This window comes from Macrobrachium nipponense, chromosome 7, assembly GCF_015104395.2.
Source record: "Macrobrachium nipponense isolate FS-2020 chromosome 7, ASM1510439v2, whole genome shotgun sequence".
Lineage (NCBI taxonomy): Eukaryota > Metazoa > Arthropoda > Malacostraca > Decapoda > Palaemonidae > Macrobrachium > Macrobrachium nipponense.
In genome coordinates, this window is record NC_061109.1 from 11,906,185 (window position 1) to 11,925,891 (window position 19,707).

At 37.6% G+C, this 19,707-nt stretch overlaps 1 protein-coding gene across 1 annotated transcript in view; it reads left to right on the forward strand.

Moving 5' to 3' along the window:
• LOC135217197 (spectrin beta chain-like) overlaps positions 1-19,707 on the forward strand; it is a 64,989-nt gene that overhangs the window by 7,952 nt on the left and 37,330 nt on the right. The window contains exons 2-5 of the mRNA XM_064252925.1: positions 770-882; positions 12,079-12,246; positions 14,253-14,363; positions 18,153-18,264. Of these exons, the coding sequence (XP_064108995.1) occupies positions 790-882; positions 12,079-12,246; positions 14,253-14,363; positions 18,153-18,264 (484 nt within the window). The 5' untranslated portion in view covers positions 770-789. The remainder of the gene's footprint in view (positions 1-769; positions 883-12,078; positions 12,247-14,252; positions 14,364-18,152; positions 18,265-19,707) is intronic.

The window sequence follows — 19,707 nt, forward strand, 5'->3', positions numbered from 1 at the left end:
ATCAAATATTCTTGTCGCATTACATGTAAACTTTGCATTTATATATATATATATATATATATATATATATATATATATATCGAGCTACAATGTCCTTTAATATCTAATTCGCTCTACCTCGGAATTAATATATTTTCATATATGCTTAACCGAAGGGGAATTTTTTTTTTTCTCGATAATAGACTTGCCTGGACCAGGGCGCGAACCCATGGAACCTTTCAAATCCAGGAACGTCAGTGAAGCTTTTACCTACTACACCACCGCGATATATGTATATGAATCACGGAAATGTGATATGACTTATATATCTATATATATATATATTATATATATAATATATATATCATGTATATATATATATATAGATATATATACTAATAATAATATATATATAATATAACATAATACATACATACATACATATATATATATATATATATATATATATATATATATATAATATATATAGTTAAGAAAATTAAATTTTAATCGGCATGATTTTTTAATGCTATGGAAGACGTGTTTTCTATTTCATTCTATATATATATATACATACATACATACATACATACATACATACATATATATATATATATATATAGGATATATATATATATATATTTAAGAAAATTAAGTTTTAATCGGATGAATTTTTTTTTAATGCTAATGGAAGACGTGTTTTCTATTTCATTTCTATATAGGTTGGGTGCTTGAAGTTTTGTTTTGAAATACTATATAAAGACACATTTCCCATTTCATTTCCTTACAGAATGGGCGAAGGTGCGAACGATGGCTGATAGCAGAGTTGACTACCTGCACGGGCAACACGTAGCAGTGCAGAAAAAGACCTTCACGAAATGGATGAACGGACACTTGAGACAGGTACTATTCCAGTTTGCTCGCTTGACGACGCTTTTCGGGAACACTTTTCTCATCCAGGGGCCAACGCAAAATTTTTGGGGGAATCTTGGTACCAATGGTGGCGGTTTCAGGAGTCTTTGTGGCGTGTTTAGTACAAGGCCGTTGGGGATGACCTTTAAGACAAACAAAAGACTGTAAATATAAAGATAATCACCCCCGAATCTTTCATAGCTTAGGCAGTCTTTAAGTAATGATGTGACTGTAATTCTCGATAAAGGCTAATTCTTTCTGAAGGACATTCTTGAAGCCTTACCCACGTTTTTTATATCATTCTTATATCAGGTGTTATCTACCGTGCATTAATTCCCCGTAAGTACGAATCCTGTCGTATATCACAGAAGTTTCGTAAAAACAAAAGTCAGTTGTCTGTGGGAAGAGGTCGAGGGGTTCACAAGCGGTACTGGATATCATCCTGATAACTGATACCGGAATAGTGTAAATACAGTCACACTGGTCGTTCTTAATAATAATAATAATAATAATAATAATAATAATAATACTGGTAAAGACACTAGCTGTACACCAAAGGCGACCCCTGCTTGACCTGGACCTGAGATCTTGTGGTTTTAATACCAGTATAGCTGAGTGTCACAAGAATCCTGTTTTAATAAGAGATCACCTTCAGCATTTTTAGAAATTCTGCCGTTCTCTTTAACAGAATTTGCCTACAAGAGGGTCTTTTACCAAAACAATAAAACTATTAATTGTTCTTGTGATGAGTTGAAAGGAGAGTTATTGTCGAACAACCTCTTCACTGTCGAATGGGCAGTTTATGCAAGAAAACACATCGTTAAATAAAAATAAGGTCTGCCTCTGCAGGAAGATCTGAAGCCGATTCATAAGTACATATTCCGATAATTGGATGATTCCAACTTCCCCAGAGGACAAAGTATTGCACACTCAATGTGCAGCTATGATCCGGATATCGGGCCTGATACCCAACCATGCTAATTTCTTTATCATTATTCGTAGAGAGAAATAGAAAGAGAGAGAAAAAGAGAGCGTAATTCTGACAGAATTTTTCACGAGGATTCCAAATATGCTCTTACTTTCCTCCTACGCTTACGATGAAAAATAATTATGATATTACGGTCAAACAATGCCGGCCTACGTGAATAAATAAATCTGAGAGAATAGATTATAAATCCGATGCACCTGAATTCAGGAGACGTCAATATATGGCAGGAAAGAATTTGCCTCCTACTTGAACACCAGACAAACTATTCCACACCTTAGTTGTACTGAGGATAAAACTCCAGACGGACTGTCAATAAATAATGTTGTAGAAGACTGTTGTCTCGCTTCCTTTGGAGGAAAGCTCTTGGTGGCAGGGTGGTCCAAGTCACAGTCTGTCGTTGTTTCTAAACCAGACATCAGTTCGATTCCTCCCGGAACGAAGCACCTATCGGTGATGGTAATTCCTCTTGGGTGAAAGTTAGTCCCGAGCTATAGTGAGTTTGATTTTTAAACGATTTTTGCGGCGTCATATAGAGTAGCTTTCATAGTTCGAACTAAAAACGATATCGAACACGACAGCATGTGCTCACATATTGGTACGAAAGAGCTGAAATAGTTTCTTTACGAATTTCAGTACTAGCTGTGTCCGCATTACTTGAAGAGACGTATGCTTTTGCGTAACATTTATGGCTTACAAGATAACAGAGATAATCTCATCGTTATACTGCTAATATATTGTGAAAGTGAGCAGCTACAAATCTGTTAAGTCATGGTGGATTTACCCAATGTTTAGGCGGATCTGAAGGAAAGAACCGGTGATATCTTAAACAAAATTGAGAAGACTTGGATAAAGAGAGTTCGTGGTCTTAATATCTTTCGAATCTCTTTTAAGTGTACGATGAATGACATAGGCTTCATTAACAACTAAGCGCAGCCTGCAATGAGATCACATGTCTTTTGAAGTAATGCTGAAGCAAGTAAGAAATGTAAGTAAGAAGTAGGAAATTATTTAAATTTCATGTCTCGGTCAGTTCCCTTATCTACATAGTGCTATATAAGACTAGTGTCCTGTGCTGTTCCATTGTCTGCTTATTGACTATTTTGACTAATGGTTTCATTTCAAGGACTCTCGTCTTTCACGGGAAAACTTCAACTCTTGTTGATGACTTTTGAAAGCGTTTTGGTGAACTTTGAAATGTTAAACGATTTTAGTAGCTCCGTGTAAAATATAATGGCCAAGGAAGGTCGAGCATATAGAAAATATCTCTGTTAGACTATTAAGACCTTTTCCTGAGTTTCCACTGAAAGGAAATTCACGAAAATTATGAATATTATTAAATTTTATGTCATTCTTAATAATGGTCATAATATACATTCCTTTTTTAAGTTATGCACAATTTTACCAGTACTTTCTTGTATGATGACTTTGAATGCAATGCTTTCATGTTATTGGGAAGGGATTCTTGGCCAAGTTTTGATTCTAAGAATAATGGGAGAAAACTGATGCTGTTGTTAAGTCTACTGTTGACATAACGAACTTGCCCTGATTTGACCTTATATCTGACAATTCATGGCTCAAGCCAGTCATTTTCGACAGTGACGAGAAATAATACATTCTCAGAGAGAGAGAGAGAGAGAGAGAGAGAGAGAGAGAGAGAGAGAGAGAGAGAGAGAGAGGAGGAGAGAGAGAGAGAAAGAGAGAGAGAGAGAGAGAGAAGTACTAGACTGAGGAGACAGATGAAAAGACAGACGTCTGCTTCATTTCTCGGGAGAAAAGTAATTTTAGCCGGATGTAGATTAGTTTGTCTCTGCGGACGAATGATTGTTTTTTATGAAGAGCGTCCTCGTTGTGTAACACACACACACACACACACACACAGACACGATTCGTTCGTCTTTCATTAGGAAGTAGAACTGGGTTTGCAAGAGTAATCTGCGCGGAGCACCTGGAAACATTCGTCAATCCAGAATGCTGATGGCAGAAGGTCGTAGTGTTATTGTCCTCTATCTATGTTCTATATTCATAGCAATTATTTATCGTTATGCTACCTGAATAATTTTCGTTCCATGATATATATATATAGATATATATATATATAATATATATATATATATACATCGCCTAGAAATACCAGACACAAATCCCCTACTTAGCATTCAGTATGTAGAATATAAGCCTATCAAGTTCACTCTACCTCGGAATTACTAATATATTTTCATATATGTTAACCGAAGGGGAATTTTTATAGTTGATAATAATTTCGTCCTCTCGTGGATTCGAACTAACGGACAGAGAGAAATCCAGACTTCAGTGAGGTTACGGACTCGGCCAACAAGTTCTGATTTCTCCTCTTCGCTGGTTCGAATCACCGAGAGGATGAAATTATTACCAACTAAAAAATTACCATTTGGGTAACATATATATGAAAATATATTAATTCCGAGGTAGAGCGAATTGGATATTAAAGTACATATGTAATATATATATATATATATATATATATATATATATATATATATATATATATATATATATATATATACACACACATATGCGAAGTATCTGAAGAAGAATAAACAGGGTAGCCAGAAGACACGGGAACATATCACTTTTCTCGTCACCAGAGTCACTTATCTCTAGAATGACATGAAATGAAGTGAAAACTGGAAAGAAAAAACAGCGACTAAGTAAGAAGAAACGACAAAGTAAACAGAAATCTCAAATTCAGTCACTGAGCAGACAGATTTCGGGCTTAATACATTTGGAACCGTTTCATTCAGTTTCATGTTATTCTAGAGATACATGACCCTGATGGCGGGATAATGTTTTCCCCGTAAACTCGGCTGCCATGATTTGAGAAACAATGATGTCCACAATATGACAACGTCTTCTATCAATCTTGTTTCTTCTTGAAATGGAGTTTGCAGTGAAATATCTGATACACAAAAGAGCCAAGTATCCGCACATACTAGAATGTTCAAAGTTTTTTCCCCTCTTCGCTTTGCTAGCTTATACTCCTACCCGTTTACTTGTATTAATAATGTATCGGTTAGACCGTTCGGCTTCGCGATCTTGGGCAGAAATATTAGGTTACCAGCTCCGTTTTGGGAGAGGGAAGAACTCGAGTTGGACCAGAAGTTACCTCCCCGTCTTCAATAGGGACAGGAATCGAACTTCTGGAGTCAAATTCCCGTCCCGGTCAAGAAAAGTTCCGAGGAAAACAATAAAGGTGGAGGATGCGCGTGGAAAAACATATTTAGGACTTTGTTCTGACTCTTTTACTACTGGCCTTTTGGTTCATTGTGTTTAGGCCTATACATTTTTACGTTCCATGTTTTCGCTTACTCGGGGATTGGGTCTACAAACTAACTTGTTCTTGCTCTTGCTGTTGTTGTTCTCGTTGGGGGTTATGAAAGCCCTATGGAAAAGACTAAAAAGATCTGAAAAAACTGTTTCACGTTGAGTTAAAAATACAGGAATTTTAGGATAGGACAATTACGATTTATTTATTAGCATAAAAATGTCGAAAATAAATAAGGTGTATGTTAAACAGTCCAGATAAAATAAAGCGTACTTATTTCAATTTTCATTGGTGGAACAAGGCGCTAGTTGACGGTAGATTCTAGCTCGCGCCCCTAGTAAGCTGGAGGTCGGATCAAGCCTTGTTTCATCCTAAGACTCGGCTGTTCGTCGAGATGCTAATTAGTACTAATAATTCAGAGTAGCCTGCCTCTCGCCCACACTTTAGCCTCACCCTGAAACAATGCCGTTTGAACATTGCAATGCAGGTAACCGGTCATATCAAAATCATGTGAAAAGTAGATTATTACGTGATCTGTCTCTTTTGGTCGCCGATACTTTATTGATAATTGATTGATTGTGTCTATTATACCTGGCGTTACAACATCTTGGTTATTGACACCGAAATAAATAGTTTATTGATAAGAACTTGAACTGGCAGTACGCCAAAGTTTATAAAATCAGATGGATTTCAAGTAGAATTTTGTATTTCCATTCTTACTATCGTTACTTCAAAATTCATATCGAGTAGATATGGTGTGGTGTACACCAGTAGACATTATTATTATTATTATTATTATTATTATTATTATTATTATTATTATTATTATTATTATTATTTATTATTATTATTATTATTATTATTATTAATTGCTTCATATGCATACACATGTACACAAATATGACGAAACTTTCTTTCAAACCTTTTCAACCTAATTTTTCACGAATAAATGTCTACCGTAACTCATCTTTAGAGGAGGAAGATGTTCAATAACGCTCAAGAAAATGGCCAGCCAATTCAATTAGGCAGTGTCTCAAGGTCTTTCGAAAGACGCAGTTTTAAGTCGTCGGTGTGTGTGTGTGTGTGTTTTTTTTCCCCAAAGGAAGAGAAGTAGTTTGAAAGTCTGGTTTTGTAAAATACCCAGAATAAGAACATTATTTTGTTGCTTTTGTTTTAGTCGACTTTAACATAACCCCGACAATGGCTATCGTGTTAAAAGATAAAAAAAAATTATTTGTATATGATGATTAGCGACATGTCGTCTCTTTTGAAACTCGTCAACGACACTTCACAGGGCAATAAAGCACACTGGATTTGAGGCTCTGTTACTCAGTGTGACAACCTATGGATCAAATGCAGGCAGGCATTAAATAAACATAATATACAGAGGGAATAAGAACCATTCAATATGATATACGATTGATCAACAGAAGGATGCATTCGATGTGACATCCTTAGTAGATGAAATAGACGTTCAGTGTGACATCCTATAGAGCTATTTAGTGAGATGTCCTACAGAGCAAATCGATTTGACATTAAATGGGACTTCGTCCAGGGCAAGTAAAGACTTCCTGCAGGATAAATAAATTTGACGTGCAGTAGGGTGTCTTTTATAGATGGTGAAGGAAAAGTTCGATTGAATCATCTATAATACATTTATAAGCAGATCATATGAATGCATAAGGCACCCACTAAGATGTCTTTCGAGGCAAATGCCAGAGACATTCAGTGCGACTCCCTACTGAATAATTAAAGGAAAATCTTATAGAACAGACGAGGGATGTTTTCAACGTCACGTCTTCTACAGCAAATGATTGAGATATTCTATGTGATATCCTACAGAGCAAATGGAACATATACATTCCCTGAGACATCCTACAGAGCAAACGAAGGCGACATCCAATAGGGTATCCGCTGGAGAAGATGAAAGAGGCATTCAACATGACCTCCTACGGAGCTCTAGTACCCGTTAGAGAAAGAGGTGACATCCGTCGTCGCTTCCTCTAGAGCAGTTGCTCCGTCGGGGGGTAGCGCCGTCAGTGTACCTCATTCGCTGCACTGTAGGCATTACGTGAGGATCTGTGCAGCGTGCCTTCGGCTCCTAGCTGCAACCCCTTTTACTGTACCTCCTTTCATGTCATCTTTCTTCCATCTTACTTTCATACCTCTCGTTAGAACTGATTCGTGGTGCAACTGTGAGGTTTGCTTCCTGTTACACCTTCCAGACCTTTTACTGTCAGTTTCCGTTTCAGCGCTGAATGACCTCATAAGTCACAGTGCTTGGCCTTTGGCCTACACTATATTCAGCTCAGTTCTGGAACAGTTGAAGGAGACATTCAGTGTCCTGTAGACCAAAGAAATTGAACTTTGAACAATGCTATCATCGAAGTGATTGGAGACATTCAATATGATGCCCAGTTGAGCAAAATGGGGACATCCAGTGTGCAGTCTGCAGGGGACACTCAGGATGACGTCATGACATCCTTCAGAGCAATCTGTTCGCAGCAAAAGTGACATCCTGCAAATGAAATGCAGGAAATATTCACTTTGAAGTCACTGTAGTAAATGCATTCGGCTTTTGGTCTGACTTCCTCTAGATCAGTGAGAGAAGGCTTTCAGTATGACGTCCCTCAGAACAAATGAAGAAGATACTGAATAAAATCAATATGACGTCCTATAGAGCACATGAAGTAGACATTATGTGCGACTTCCTGAAGACGAAATAAAGGACACATTCACGTGATCCTTCAGAGCGAACGAAGGGGACGTTTAGTAGACGTCCTGTGGAGTAAGTAAAGCAAGGATTCAATGTGGCATCCTTCAGAGGTAAAGGATGAGACATTTTGGATGATATCCTGCGGTGCAACTAAAGGAAATATTGAGTGGGAAGTCCTTCAGAGGGCAATTTCAAGGTGTCGTCCTTCAGAGCAAATGAATGAAACGTTCTATATGGTATCCCAGAGAATAATCAGAGGAGTCACAACGATTAGGATGTCTCAAAGACTTGTTAGTCCATCCTAGGAGACATCGCGTGCTCACTTATCTCTAGGAGCAGGTTTTACTGTTCATTCACAGTGTCCTCCTACTGATTTTGCCTAGCTTTCTTTTCAACTCTTCCACACTGCTGCTGTTTACAACTTCTGGTGGCAGTTTATTCCACGTGTCACATATCTTGTATGTAAAGAAGTTCCCACAATGGGATGTGTTGTATCTCTTCAGTTCTAGTCTCATTATTTCTTGTCTGGTTTTCTATTAACGTAAAAAGGTTACTGTCTACTTTTGTTGTTATGCCTTTCAGTATTTTGAATGTTTCTATTAGGTGTCCTCGCAATCGTCGTGTTTCTAAGCCATACATGTTCAGGCTCTCTAGTCGTCTTCGATAACCTATTTGCCTGAAGGAGAGAGAGAGAGGAAGTGATGAATGATAATCTTCCATCTTATCACCCAGTGGCTCCTGACGGGAGGTGAAAGATTACAACCAAGTTCGGTTCACTGAAACTGCTGCCGCTGCCGCCGGTGATGTCATTCATATATTTGGTTTATCTTTCGCACTATCTAATCTGTTTCATTCCTTCACTTTCTGAGAGGTCTGCTACTTCTCTCCTCGCTCTATCAGGTGAAAGGAATTACTAGATACAGCATGTCTGTATTTCGGTCCAACGTTGACAGCACTAATAATAATTGTGATATTATTGGAATTTTTTATATATATTTATCATTATTATATATGCTAACTCAATCTACTTTAAGACAAGAACATTTTCCTGGAGTTTACATAATTTGTGTTTGAAGGAAATATCCATAATAATAATAATGATAACACTAATAATAGATTTCATTTCAGCTCAAGGATTTATACATGGAACAAACTAAGTAGAGGCAATGATAATATACACAAAGTCTAGATATATGAGATAACCTTGATCAGAAATGATAAATCGGCAATATCCACACAGTTGCTGAAGAAACATTGAAAATATTATTCATGATAATGGTACTGATAGTAATAATATTGAGAATATTAGTAAAAAAATAACTTTAAAAATGATAACAATAGAAAAAAACCAGCTAGGGACCTTAGGTACTTACAGACGCTGGGTCTAGGAGACTAAAAACGAAAATGGAAAATAGCAGAACTCAATGTATGAAGATTGTTCAGTGATATTAACCTCAGTAATAATAAAGAAAGATAATACCAGAATGTAATTCAAACAAGTGATACGTCTCATGGTCTCCCCTTTATATAGACTATAGTTCGTCCAGGGGAACACCCGTATTTATAAACGTGAAGTCTTTCAGATACAGTTCATGTTCCCAGGCGGATTACCCGATAGGCTAAGTAGGCTAGGCCTAGAGGCATGCCCACAAGGCTGGCTCCATAGTAGCTAGTTTGTATATTAAAATTTGTGTAGCTCTAAAAATTATTGACCCCTTACATATATATATATATATATATATATATATATATGTATATACTATATATATATATATATATATATATATATATATATATATATATATATATATATATATATATATACACCTTTAGCCTAGGGTCCCCTCTGTATTCAATTCAATTCAAGTTTCTCACAAGAGTGAGAGGTTATTTCACCACACAAGAATGCGAGGAATGAGTCTGAACTGGAAAAGTGTTGTCTCTTTCCTGCAAATTCTTTAAGAAAAGTTTGTTTTTCCCGTCCTAACTTTCTGAACAATCTTCATACATTGAGTTCATTCTGTTCTTAGTGATAGCAAGTGCTAGATATTTTACATCGTCTTTGTGAAGTATAGCTCGTCTGCGAGTAATGAATTCCACGGCCGTAACAAATGTCTTAAACAAGAAAACAGGCCAACACAAAGTGTACCTAACATAGTACTGTAAGTTAAGTATGATGCGGTTGTAATATTCGTCCACTCTTGCTTTTTTTTATGAGAACTGTACATTGGTGCTTATATAAAACAGAACAATTTCAAATGGATGACGTTATTGGATGACGAGACAGCTTGAGGTTTGCCGTTTGATCACCGGAAAAAAAGTGTATTGCTCTAAGTAATCATGCCTACAGAGAGACTAGGTTTCAACGCTGCTAATAGTCTCCGAGTAGTATGTTCTAGCTAGGAAGACCTTGTAGAAACTTGTGCCGTTGCTAATGCAGTTGTACAGAATTATGAGATGCAGGAGGTTTTAATGTACAAGAAAACGATGAAATAGAGAGAGGAGTGTTTCTGTACAGTGTATGAATTATTTTCTCCGTCAGAGAGCAGTGGGTCGTAATATAACGTTGATAAGGCGTCATCAAATGCCCTTATCTTTATAAGACAAGACACCAGGGTTGTCAATCTAGAGAAAGAGTAACGAAAGAAAAAGTTCCATATAATAAATCCATTCGACTTGAAGGGTCATTCAAAAACTGGTGGGATATAGTTGTCTCTCTAGATATGCGGTTCCCAACGGAAGGGCGTACGCCCCACCAGGGGGCGGTAATTTGATTTTTAAGGGGTACAGTTCGAGAATGCTTCAACCAAATTAATGGTGTTTTAGGCTTCCTCCACTTGAATGGATAAAAATTATATATCACCTCAGGGAGCATCAGGATTTTAGAAGTGATTAGGTGGGGCATGGCCAAAAAAAAGTTTGGGAATCACTGCTCTAGATATTCAACCTCGTGGAGAGCGTGAGATTTTAGTACTATTTGCAGGACTAACTGATTTACAGTTTGAGGATTCGATGGTGCTGTCTAAGGAGCAAGAAAAATGAACCCGCAGAACATGGTTGCAATGATAATAGCAATCTTTTGTGGTGATCTCTTCAGCTCTCTTACAGGAGTCAAGGAAACGATATATACTCCGAGTTCTTCATGAACTTTGGAAACTGATCAGTGAAAAATGAAAAGACGAACTGCTGCATTCCAAACTATGAGACTTCTAGAATATTAGCTTAAGATTCGGAATCATTCTAGGGTATCCAATATTATCAAATCGTGGCTTCATAAAATCTGCAATAATATCGTTGAACCTTGCAACATTTCTTCTCACACTTCGAGGGCAGGGAAAGTTTTCCATTACGAAAAAACGTGATTCATTTTCGATTGGGATTTGTGTTCCGCTAAACAGCTACATGAAGAAGGAGAAAGGCGGTGTTCATTTATACCTCTCGTGATAGCCTTGTGGGTAAAGAGCTTCACCGGACGTCCTAAATTCTTGGTACCGTGGTTCGAGCCATGAGCCGACGAATTTCTGATCAACTAAAAAAATCTCTTTCTGTTTAACATTTACGAAATATATTAATTCCGAGGTAGTGCGAATTAGATGTTAAAGGACATTTGTAGCTTAATGCGTAGTATATATGAATCACGATGATGTGATAAGATATATATATATATATATATATATATATATATATATATATATATATATATATATCCGTGCCACTTATATTTATCTGCACGTGTGTATTTCTGTAAATGTTTGAGGGTATGTAAAGACTACATTGGAGAAAATGAATGCTTTCAGTTATCAAGACCCGGTTTTATCGGTACACACATCACCACGAAAAAGATTCCCTAATCTGGTGAGGATCCTCATTTATTTCACAGCAAAATCGTCGTAATTAATCTCGAGTCTCGAAGGTGCAATTAATCTCTCTCGGTCGCCATATTCTAGCCACTAAAAATAGAAGTCGACATTCCTCTTTGGTTGGTTTTCATTTAACCTAAATAGTTTTTTTTTTTTTATCTCACAGCTTATTCCTTGATATTGATGCTCATTTGATCCGGTTAGCTACTAGATCGTACTGAACAACGCGCATGATTATTGTCTACTGAATGATTCAGATACTTTGCTTTACTTTGATCCACTTTCACCCTTGCCCTCGTAAATCCTAAATCCCTTTCTCCAGCACACCCTGGAGGTGGAGGACCTGTTCGTGGACCTGGAGGACGGAATCAAGTTGATGAAGTTACTCGAGATCATCACGGGGGAGGACCTGGGAAAACCGCAGAAGGGTCAGACGCGCTTCCACAAACTCAGCAACGCCAACAGATGCCTCGCCTTCGTCCAGAGCAAAGTAAGTCTTCGAGGACAATTTATAAAGTACCCCCTTAAGGGTTAGAGTAGGCTAAGTTGTTTCTGTGGCTGTTATATGTTTGTGTGTGTGCGTGCAGGTACTACGTTTGTTTGTGAGATTATTAAAAGAGTTGCAGCTTTTGAAGTAAGTATAGTAAGTCTATTTTTAGTATTACTTTTATGAGGATTCGTTCGTAGAACTGAAACAGACATTAAGATTAATTTTACCGATAAGAACGTCTTTTGTTTCAGTGATATGGTTTATATATATACATATATATATATTATATATAATATATATTGTATATATATATATATATATATATATATGTATATATATATAATATATATATATATATATATATATATATGCTGTTCTCAGCTTAATCACTAGTCGGGGTCATTGTTTTCAATTAGCTGCCTCTGGCTGTTAATATCTTGAACGACCAATCTGACAGTTTTTTAATACAACACCAGACTGTGCAATTGTTTTATCTGTACGCCAGCATTAACTTACGGACTGCCATATCGAGGCAGAGATTGCCTTTCTTTTGTTCAATAGCGTTAACGTACAGATTTTTGCTCCGTGTCAGAATGTCCCCTATCTCATGCAAAGATTTGAACTGGTAAATTTCTACACTATGCCAGAAGCAGCCTTATCCAAGGACTCATGACGTGGTATGACGATCCAAGTCAGCAGATTGTTTATTGACAAAGTCAATGCTTTTTAGTCTTCTGTAAAAGAGAACTATTAAGATGGCTATTTGCCTGTCTGTCTGCACTGTTTCTGTCCACCCTCAGGTTTAAAAACTACCAGGGTATGTTGACCATACACCCTCCAATCATCAAACACACCTAATTGCAGCCCTCTAGCCTCAGTAGTTTTTATTCTATGTTAAGGCTAAATTTAACCATGATCATGCATCTAGTACCACTGTGGTTGCCTACAGCACAGGCCAGCACCAGGCCATGGCTGAAAGTTTCATACAATATTATATGCTGAACAAAAAACTTGATTGCTTGGAAGAAACTTCAGTGCATTTTTTATTTGTTTGGTCGTCTTTATAATCAGCAATATAGTGTCTTCAAGGGCTTCCCTGAAATGGGGATGGTTCTGCCTATAAAACTATTAACTAAATAAACTCTTTGGGTCTACCATACCTCATTTTCATTTTAGGATACATATAACTTCCTAAATGGAAAAGAATAATGTGGGGGGGAGGGGTGGGGGGGACACAGTCAGACTTCACTGGCACCAAAGGCTGTAGCTGTGGGAAGGGGGTGAAATGGGAAAATAACCGAAAACGTCAGATATTAGTGTCTAATCCAGTTTTCAAGGTCACTGAGATGAATAGTGACACTCCTGATGCCCTTTTAAGTCCAAGTTCAGCCCTGATAGGAAGGTGGGTGGGTTAGAACGAATGAAAAGTAAAAAGTAAAAAATGACAGATATCAGTGTCTAATCCATAGTTTTCAAGGCCACTTAGATGAATAGTGACACTCCTGATACCCTTTATGCCCAAATTCAGCCCCAATATGAAAGGGGGCAGGAGTAAGAAGGGGTGGAATATTAAACGTAAAAAATGCTGGGCAATATAATTGAAGCAACTATCTTAACAGGGAGAGAGAGAGAGAGAGAGAGAGAGAGAGAGAGTAGACAGGGTGTTAGGGAGGAGAAGAGGGAAGAGTGAGGGAGATTTGGAGAGAGAGAGAGAGAGAGAGAGAGAGAGAGAGAGTTTATTGGTTGTCATTCAGAGTTTTCCCGGGCAGTACCAGGTTGTTTAGCATATATATATATATATATATATATAAAGAAAGAAGAGAGAGGAGAAGAGAAGAGAGAGAGAGAGAGAGAGAGAGAGAGAGAGAGAGAGAAATCATATGCTGATAGGTAACATTCATTCACAGATCTGCATGTTTTAATGTTCTAGCTGATATTGCACAACTGCTGAGACTTGGCTTCTACTCGAGTATGTTTATATTTGGAGTGCCTTCTTTCTCCTGCAGACGAGGCTGGAGAGCATCGGAGGACCGGACATTGTAGACGGCAACCACACACTCATCCTGGGCCTGGTGTGGACCATAATCCTTCGTCTTGAGATCGAGAAATTAGTCATCGTAAGTTTTAGGCTTTACATTCCCTTGCCGGTTTCGACTCTTCCTGTGGTTGACTTTGGTTGAGCCCTTTGAGCCGTGTGTATTTATTTAAATAAGGTTAATTTTTATCTATGATGGGAGCCTGGGTGAACAGTACGTATGCAATAAGATTGTTTAGGTAGATTTGCATGTAATGTATATCTATTATGCTATAGAGATGAATGTCAGTAGTCAAATATGGTCAGTATCTTTTAAGTGATGTGTTTCAAGGTTTTCACGTATTTACAGCTTACAGTTTGAACTTGCAGCCAATACACACACAAACACACACACACACATATATGAGAGTAATTTTGAGCATGTGTCTCAACTATGTCAGTCATCTCCTTCCACAGTATATAGTAAATTCACATCAACCGTGCATTTGATGTCTAGGCCAGTCCCTTACGACGCTTTTGATTGGCTGTTAATAAGCTAATCACAGGGCTGGAAACTCTCAGTCTCTCTCGAGAGTTCACATGATTAGGATCTATGTTCCACCTATCCTGAAGGATACCTTTGAAAGACGTATCCCTTTAGGAGATGTGGAACACAGATCCTACCCATGTGAACTCTCGGGAGAGACTGAGATTTTCCTGCCTTGTGATTGGCTTATCAACAGCCAATCAGGAGCGTCGTAAGGGACTGGCCTAGACATCAAATGCACGGTTGATGTTCGAAACTGTTGTGATCGGCGAACAGTGACTCCATAAAAACTACTATGTGATCTTGTGTATCGAAGGCTTTTCCACATATCTTGGGACTTCCCCAAAAGGCCGCAAGTGTCGGTCATTTATAGACTTTGTGATCACATCCTTTGCTGTTGTCGAAATTATTTTAAAAACTAAGGGACTGTGACAGATACTGCAACTATCTTCAAGAGGACACCCCTGAAATCCCGGGGGTGAATTGGCTTTCATGATCGGAGTCGACCCGGAGACGTTGTCACTGTCCGCTTATTTTGAAAAATAATTTCCAAAGGAAATAAAAGGTAAAATATGTTAGAAAATGGGAAAAAATAAAAAATCTATTATAGAGTTAATGATAAATCTTTGGGAAACAAAACAATAATTACAATCATCTTGAATAATAATGGTTCGGTATTTCCTGATAGACCAGGCAATTGCTGTCCATTTACAGTTCATGATTTCTACTTATATATATATATATATATATATATATATATATATATATATATATATATATAATGTAAATGATGTTTCCAATATGAAAATTGTTTCCCCGCCCCCACGGAACTTTTCTGGATCCGCTTGTCCAAGATATTTGTTCTCTGTGCAGACGATGAGTGAGATTGCCGTTCGTGTTAAAAAAAAAAAAGCGAGATCCGATAACAGCTTACATTCTCAGAAAGTAGATTAGAGCTTCATATACGTCAAGACTTGGAAAACAAAGTTACAAGAGATTCCGAACGTCTTCCTAGAAATGTGCAAAACAAGTTTAATTCGAATCGAACGTTTTTGAAAAGTATAGACTTGAAGCATCGGAGATTTGCTGTTTATGGCGTTCCGGAAGACGATACGCACGCCGCCCATTTGCCAGTTTCTTCTTTTTTGCGTCTCATGCAAGTATATAAACGGAACGCACCCACGCACGCACCTACAGGAAGATATGAAATTTACTTGAGCCATAACTATATGACTGAGACTTGAAGTTTGTCGTAGCTACATTGTTTGGACCTTTCAAATTAGGTTCCTGTACACGGTTGCTCTCTAAGTGTTTCCGATTCGTCTGGAGGGGGCCAATCTGATCCCGTGTGTCCTTTTGAGGCTATTCTTTGCTGGCGGGTTTGCTAGTCCACTGACGTACACACACACACACACACTCATATATATTTATATATGTGTGTATATATAAAAATTCATTATATAGCTACTTGCAGCAAACGATAGACTTGGTTAACATAGCAGAGGGGGTTGGATATCGACTCTAATTGCAAATACCCGAGTTTGACAGTGATTTGTAAGGTCGGAGTCGGTATCAACTTATACCTCACTTGTTGGCGCAGTCGATAACACAGCACTGAAGTCCTGATTTCTCCTCTGTCCGCTGCGGGCTGGTTCGAACCCATGAGAGGATGAAATTATTGTCAACTAAAATATTCAGTTAACATATATGAAAATACATTCATTCCGAGGTGGAGCGAATTGGATATTAAAGAAGATTTGTAGGTCGATGTATGTATATGAATCATGGTGATGTGATAAAATTTCATATATATATATATATAATATATATATATATATATATATATATATATATATATATATATATATATAATATATATATGAATTCTGAATTCCTTACTTCGGTCAACAAGGCAAATGGAAATTGGCCCGAAGAATTTCGGTTCGTCCTGTGTATGCGCGTTTGGCCAGCCTTTTTTTTTTTTTTTTTTTTTTTTTTTTTAACAAACCTTTTGGGCCAGTCGCTCGGGAGAAATTATCTCTTTCTCTCTCTCTCTCTCTCTCTCTCTCCTCGCATGCTTCTTCTACGCCCATCTGAGGAATTGACGTGATAGAGCCCCTCATTTAGTAGCAACCATAAACCTAATTTCGGGATTTTTAATTTTTTTTTTTTTTTTTTACTTTCTCTTTCCCGCGAAACTTTTTCGAGTAATTTTCTCATTTCAAATTACCATAATTAGCATATTGCCAACGCGCGCTCCCTCTCTTGTACTCCCACGTCTTCGACTTTCTCTCTCAAAAGAAGAAGAAGAAGAAAAAGAAGAAAAATCTTAATCAATCCCATTAAGTCGCCCTTCCCCCTCAACCACCCGACCAATCCCCCACCGGCGGATCCACGCCATCACCTTCCTCGTTAAAGGTTTGTGGCCATGATTTGACGAGAGTTATAATTGAGGACGGCTCGGGCCCATTACATTTTCAATAATGCCCGCCTGAGCGATCCTCTGGGGCCGATTTGAGATTGCCTCCGGGCGTCTAAAACTGGCAGTTGGATGTTGTTGACCTGCAACTGTAAATGGGCGAGAGAAGTGACCCTTCTTGGCCTGTAGACGCTTTAAAAAAAAGGATAAGGACCTTGACTGGAACCCTGCTATTATTTCCTCTTTTCCATTTTAAGAAATGGAAGATGTTTGAGGAATATTTTCGACTTTATTTACCGCCTGCGTTCATGGCCTTGCTCATGCAAAGTTTACCACGCACGCTTATGGAGCTACACACACACACACACATACATTTACATATTTATAGACACATACATTGTCTATATAAATGTGTGCGCGCGCATGCTGATTGTCTTTATTATTATTATTATTATTATTATTATTATTATTATTATTATTATTATTATTATTATTATTATTTATTATTTCGGGCGGGCTGGTGTTATCAAAAGCAAAACTGGTTATCAGGGACAGGCTGGGGTCGTCAACAGGTATACGGAGTGTTTCGTAGGTCGGCGGGAACAGGCCGTAGTCGTCAGGGGTCTATCCGGTATTTCTTGTTATTATTATTATTATTATTATTATTATTATTATTATTATTATTATTATATACCGCGTTTATTTTGTATAGAAGTTTCTCAATTCTTCCGTACTCAAGTTGGCTATTGAATCCCCCATTTGGCGTTTTCGTAGCCAACTTGAGTACAGAAGAAAAGGCAGCCATAAGAAGAATAGAGAAACGTCTAACAGAATAAACGCGGCTGAAATAGCCATTATTATTATTATTATTATTATTATTATTATTATTATTATTATTATTATTTATTATTATTATTATTATAAAGGGAGAAGACGAACCAGGCCGAGGTGGCAAGAAAACCCATAAGGAGAAGATCCTGGACTGGTGCAAGAAGATAACAGGCGAATACTCGAACCTCACCATCAAGGACTTTTCCAGTAAGTTCAGCAGACGCTGTATTCGTCGTTTCTGCTTCAGATCATTTGCTTGAATATACCTATAAATACCAGCTGATGACCTGAGTAAGTTTCACATTTACGCATGAGTGTATTTGTGCATGAACACATGACTGGAGATTATATGTGTTACATGTAATTACTGAAACTCGCCAGTAAAATTTGGTAGTCACTGGAACAAGTGACTCAGTATATATATATATATATATATATATCTATATATATATATATATAATATATATATCTATATATATATATATATATATATATATATATATATATATATATATATATATTTATATATATATATGTGTGTGTATGTGTGTGTGTGTGTATAGAATCCACTAGTCAGTTTTTACCAGTGACGTATGCAACTGTCGTAACCAAAATGGCCCCATAACTTCTCGAATTCTTCATTCTACTTTTTGGACGGGTGATCATGTTCTGATACTCTGGATGCAGGTTTGAATACTGCTGTCGACATTAGAATTTTAATTTTACTTCCTATTGTTGCGTTTGAATGTAAGTCTTTTGAGTGACAAGCGTGTCCATGAAGTGTTAAGGATTTGAGAAGTTAAGAGGGAAATTTTCTCTTCTAGTACAGTCGTTAAATTTACTTTTATCAATTGCTGACAATACTTCTATAATTTCCACTGCTTCTTCTAGTCTTCAAGGCTGAAGGTTTAAGGGAACAAATGAAAGACTCGTACAGCAAGAAAAGGGATTTAAAATATGAATCAAAACAAACATTTTTAAAATTCACTTCCGTAAAGGGGTACTACCGTCATTACACCTCGCGTTGCACACTATAGGCATAACATAAGGCAACTAGCTGCAACCTCTTTCATTCCTTTTACTGTACCTCCATTCATAGTCATTCTTCCATCTGCCATTCATTTAGTCCCTCGTTGGAGGAGTGGGTTACGTGCCAGCCTACCGATTTGGTAGTCCGAGTTCGCTTCCCCGCTCTGCCATCGCGGAATGAATTTATTTCTGGTGATCAGAAATTCATTTCTCTGTATAAAGTGGTTCAGATCCCACAGTAAGCTGTACGTCCCATTGCTGAGTAACCAATTGGTTCTTAGCCACGTAAAAATATCTAATCCTTCGGGCCAGCCCTAGGAGAGCTGTTTATCAGCTCAGTGGTCTGGTTAAAGTCAGATATACTTTATATCCACCTTCTCTGACGATTTTCACAGTGCAGCTGCGAGGTTCTCCTCCTGCTACACCCTTTGCCCTAGACCTACTTTCTATTTTCCGTTCTCTTCTATTCTAACAAATTTCACAGCTCAGACATGACTGTCACCCTCGTGCTGAAGGACACCGTCTTCCTCAGGGGGCCCAAGGGAGCCGAGGCCAGTTTGATATACAAGTTTGAACTCGGAGTAGCAGACTAGCAGCTTTTGCCTTGAAGAAGAGGAAGCA